Raw genomic sequence first — 3,816 nt, forward strand, 5'->3', positions numbered from 1 at the left:
GCCCCAACAACCTCAAAGAAAGTCCAACAAATAAAGAGAAGGGTTGCAATTCTGACTAGATTTCTCCAACTGGCAGCCCAAAAATCATTGCCATTGTACCAGCTCCTCAAAAAGGGAAAAATCTTCACGTGGACGAGTGACTGTGAAGAAACCTTTAACCAGCTAAAGGCACAATTGCCATCTCCAACCAGGCCAGAATCAGGCAAAAAACTAAATGATTACCTCTCTGTGATACAGTGGTCTAGTTGGCTCCCACTTGACTCCTGACGCTATGACGGATCCTAGAACATTGTGGGTATCATATATCAATAACAAAGGTGGCAGTGCAGGGATTATACTTGTTAACAGAAAAAGGCACAATTATCAAACAATCACTTACCTTCAACAATCAGGCCAAATACGAAGCCTATATCGCAGGATTATTGCTCACCAAATACCTTGGATCCACGGAAGTAACTATCAGGAGCGACTCGCAGTTAGTCACGTCTTAAGCTACTGAAGCGTATTAGACTCAAAGACATGTTGGAAAATGCCCATAAAAAATATTAAAATTGGGGAAACTCCAAGAGAAACTTGAAATTCTAGTCATTCCACTTTTCTTATTCCTTTACAAGTACATGTAGAATTATAATAATTTTGCATGATATTAATATCTAAGTTCATTTTCCAAATCTTTGTATCTCGTCAGTTCTCAAGGTTTTTAATTCCTTCAATGTCAACAACTGCACAGAATCTGTATAAACTGAGAATAATCAACTTGATTACGCTTACATTATCATCAGCAAACAGCTTACAACATTTATTTATATTTAGCGGAACATATGTACAACCATATTAGTAAAGAACATAATCAGATACAGAAGTTTAGAAGAAATGCTAGCAACATGGTGTTTATAATTGGTCAGATTGTAGCTTAATGGACATGTAAATAAGTGTTAACAAAGCACCTTGGGGAAGTGGTACATACCTTGCAAGGTGGGAGCCAATCCACATGGCTACCATCACCAGTACAACTACACTGCTACTGGTTTTACCACAAACCCAACTTGCAAATGACAAGCATAATGTAAGCAATATGCCACCCCGTCCACCCAAAATCAATGCTATTACATAACCAATTTTATAACCGATGTCTAACTTCTCATCAACCAATGCCATCACACTGCTATATGTAAGGGATAATCGGGACCCTAATGTCTTGAACAAAAATAGTGACATGAATGCTGATCTAAGCACTTCAATAAAAGAACCTCTCTCTTCGTCTAAATTCCCTTCACCTTCTTCTGCCTCATTTGCTTCGTCGCCATCATAGCCTGCATTGTCATCATAATAATGTTCCCAGTATCTTTCACTCTGCACTTTCTTCCTGAGGTTGGCCCACCTATACATTCTTACTTGATCTTCAAATTCAGTGCTATAACTCCATTTTTTCCGATAAGGCCTGCGACCAAATTGAAGCTCCTTATCATACTGAGTTCTCATTGCTTCATTGGACAGAACCTGTTTAAAGATATAAAAATAGATATCATAATGAATTATGAATCCCCAAAAGTACATGACCTAAAAAACACAAGGAAAAAGAAAATCTTGTATTGCAGAAAAGATCATGGAAACTTCATAAAATGCTTCGAAGTTAGTTCATAATTGCAATAAATTTTTAGATGAAAAAGTTTGTTCTGTGTAGTCTTTTGAATTGGAAAACTTAAGCAAGGAGCATAAAAATTTCAGTTTGTTTTCAGTACAATGTAAATACTAAATACATTCTTTGAACTTAGTCTATGAACAAATTTCAAAAACTATTTACTAAAGATCAATGACAGTTACATTCTCTTTTTCCATTCTCTACCAAGCAACCTGTCGTGGAACCAGTGGAACTGAAAAGTAACAGTAACATTCCTATTATAAAATGTAAAAAAGTTTACTTACCAAAGAAAAATGAAATTTAGTCCCCAATAAGAGGCAAATATTTCTATATAGCAAGAAGAGTTGAATAATGGTTGCTCACTTCATATGCATGACGGATGCTCTTGAACAATTCAGGAGCCTGTGAATCCTTGCTAACATCAGGATGATACTGCACTCACAGCAAAATAGATATGGTATGGCTCAAAGATAGATTAGAAAATAGGGACTTAGTATATAGGGAAGAATGGAAGATAACTAACTTCAAAGATAGTTTTCGTAACCATTTACTCTGGAAAACAGTTATGAAATTAAGCATGAAAAACCATGTCTGACATTGCAAGCAATCCTAGGTATGATGTAGCAAAAGAGAAAGTAACCAGTTATTAAAAAAGATGGAAACCAAGAGTACTTTTTATTTCTGTACAAAATTTGTCCACCAAAACATATGCATATCTCTCTATAGTAGTAACAAATAATAGAGAAAAATATGTATAAACTCACAGTGTAAGAGTTTTGTACACTGTTGTTGTATCATCCACAATTAAAATTTACTTTATCATTGACTTTTAAATATAAGTAATACAAATGAATTATAGATGATGAACTGACTATATATAAATATTTACAATTGTGAGTATATAGATATACACTCTAAGTAATATTAACAAATAGGGTGGTGTGTATAGCAATGTATCTCTTAGATATGGGTGAGCATAAGTAGGGTTTTATTTTTATTTTTTAACAAGAACTCAACCTGGACCCAAAGCTAAACCAATCCCAAATGTTCATCGGACTAACCTTTGAACTCGAACCCAATTCTATACCTAATTAAATATAAATATAATGTATATCTAATTTTTGAACTCAAATACATCTGTAGACTTGGGTTTGGGTCATGATCGAACCAAACTGGCTAAGCAAGTTGGGTCCAGCTCAACCAGAACTGTTATTAGATATAGAATAAGTGGAACCCGAATCTGTTAATAAGTTAGGAACTGTTATGGGTAGACGTAAGAAACGTAGTTCGTTAAACAGTTAGGTCATTCACAATCGCAATTCCATGGTTCATGGATAACCTAATCAAATAAAAAACATCTAAGATTAAAAATCATTCACAATCGGGAAGTAAAACGAATACCTTTCGTGCGAGAAGGCGATAAGCCTTTTTGATCTCGGCGGAGGTGGCGGTCTGAGCGATGCCGAGGACAGCGTAGTGATTCTGTCCGCCGTTTATCGCCGCGGCGGATGCGACTACGAGTGGGGACCAGCGGGAAAAGCGGCGACGACGGTGGGCCGAGAACGGAGGAGCGTTGGAGAGGAAAAATTTAGAATCGTGGAGAGAGAGTAAAACGGCGGCGGAGGGCGGAGAAACGGAAATGGGTCCCACAAGCAGGTGAACTTGCATCGTGGTGCAATAAACGGAATGGAATGGATGATGAATTAGTTCAATTAGATAACTACTTTAAGTTAAGTAAGTACTCTAATGCAATGATGGGAGGACCACCCAACCGACCGTAAAAACGATTGCACTTGTCCCTGATCAGATTTGCCACCTAAGGAGGGGTTGGACTTTTTTTTACCATATTCCACTCAAATAATAACTCAAGAATTGCTTAAAATTTTAAAAAATGGAAAAAACTTATTTGTTATCATGCTTTATTCATCTCTTAAAAAAAATAAAAAAATATTACACTAATACAATTATATATTATTATCATTATTACTAAATATATATAATTTTGCATTTAGTATCATCTAATTCGATTGAAAGTTAATTTATCAAAAAATATAATATATATCGTCATCTAATTTGATGTTTAACTCTTATTTTATAACATTTCTGATGACAACCTCTTGGGACTGCCTTTGAATTATGGGTCGTTTTAGTTTGATTTTAGGCTTTGTGAATGT

General features: G+C 35.5%; 1 protein-coding gene across 1 annotated transcript; it reads right to left on the reverse strand.

Annotated features, from left to right (window-relative positions):
* Window positions 1–772: 772 nt before the first annotated feature.
* LOC109341060 (dnaJ homolog subfamily B member 14) lies at window positions 773–3,407 on the reverse strand. Its single transcript, XM_019578859.1, has 3 exons — window positions 3,044–3,407; window positions 2,006–2,074; window positions 773–1,500 (listed from the first exon to the last, which is right to left on the reverse strand). The coding sequence occupies exons 1-3, from the start codon at window positions 3,308–3,310 to the stop codon at window positions 892–894; spliced, it is 945 nt and encodes a 314-aa protein (XP_019434404.1). The 5' UTR covers window positions 3,311–3,407; the 3' UTR covers window positions 773–891.
* Window positions 3,408–3,816: the final 409 nt, after the last annotated feature.

Source organism: Lupinus angustifolius, unplaced genomic scaffold (genome assembly GCF_001865875.1).
Source record: "Lupinus angustifolius cultivar Tanjil unplaced genomic scaffold, LupAngTanjil_v1.0 Scaffold_356, whole genome shotgun sequence".
Lineage (NCBI taxonomy): Eukaryota > Viridiplantae > Streptophyta > Magnoliopsida > Fabales > Fabaceae > Lupinus > Lupinus angustifolius.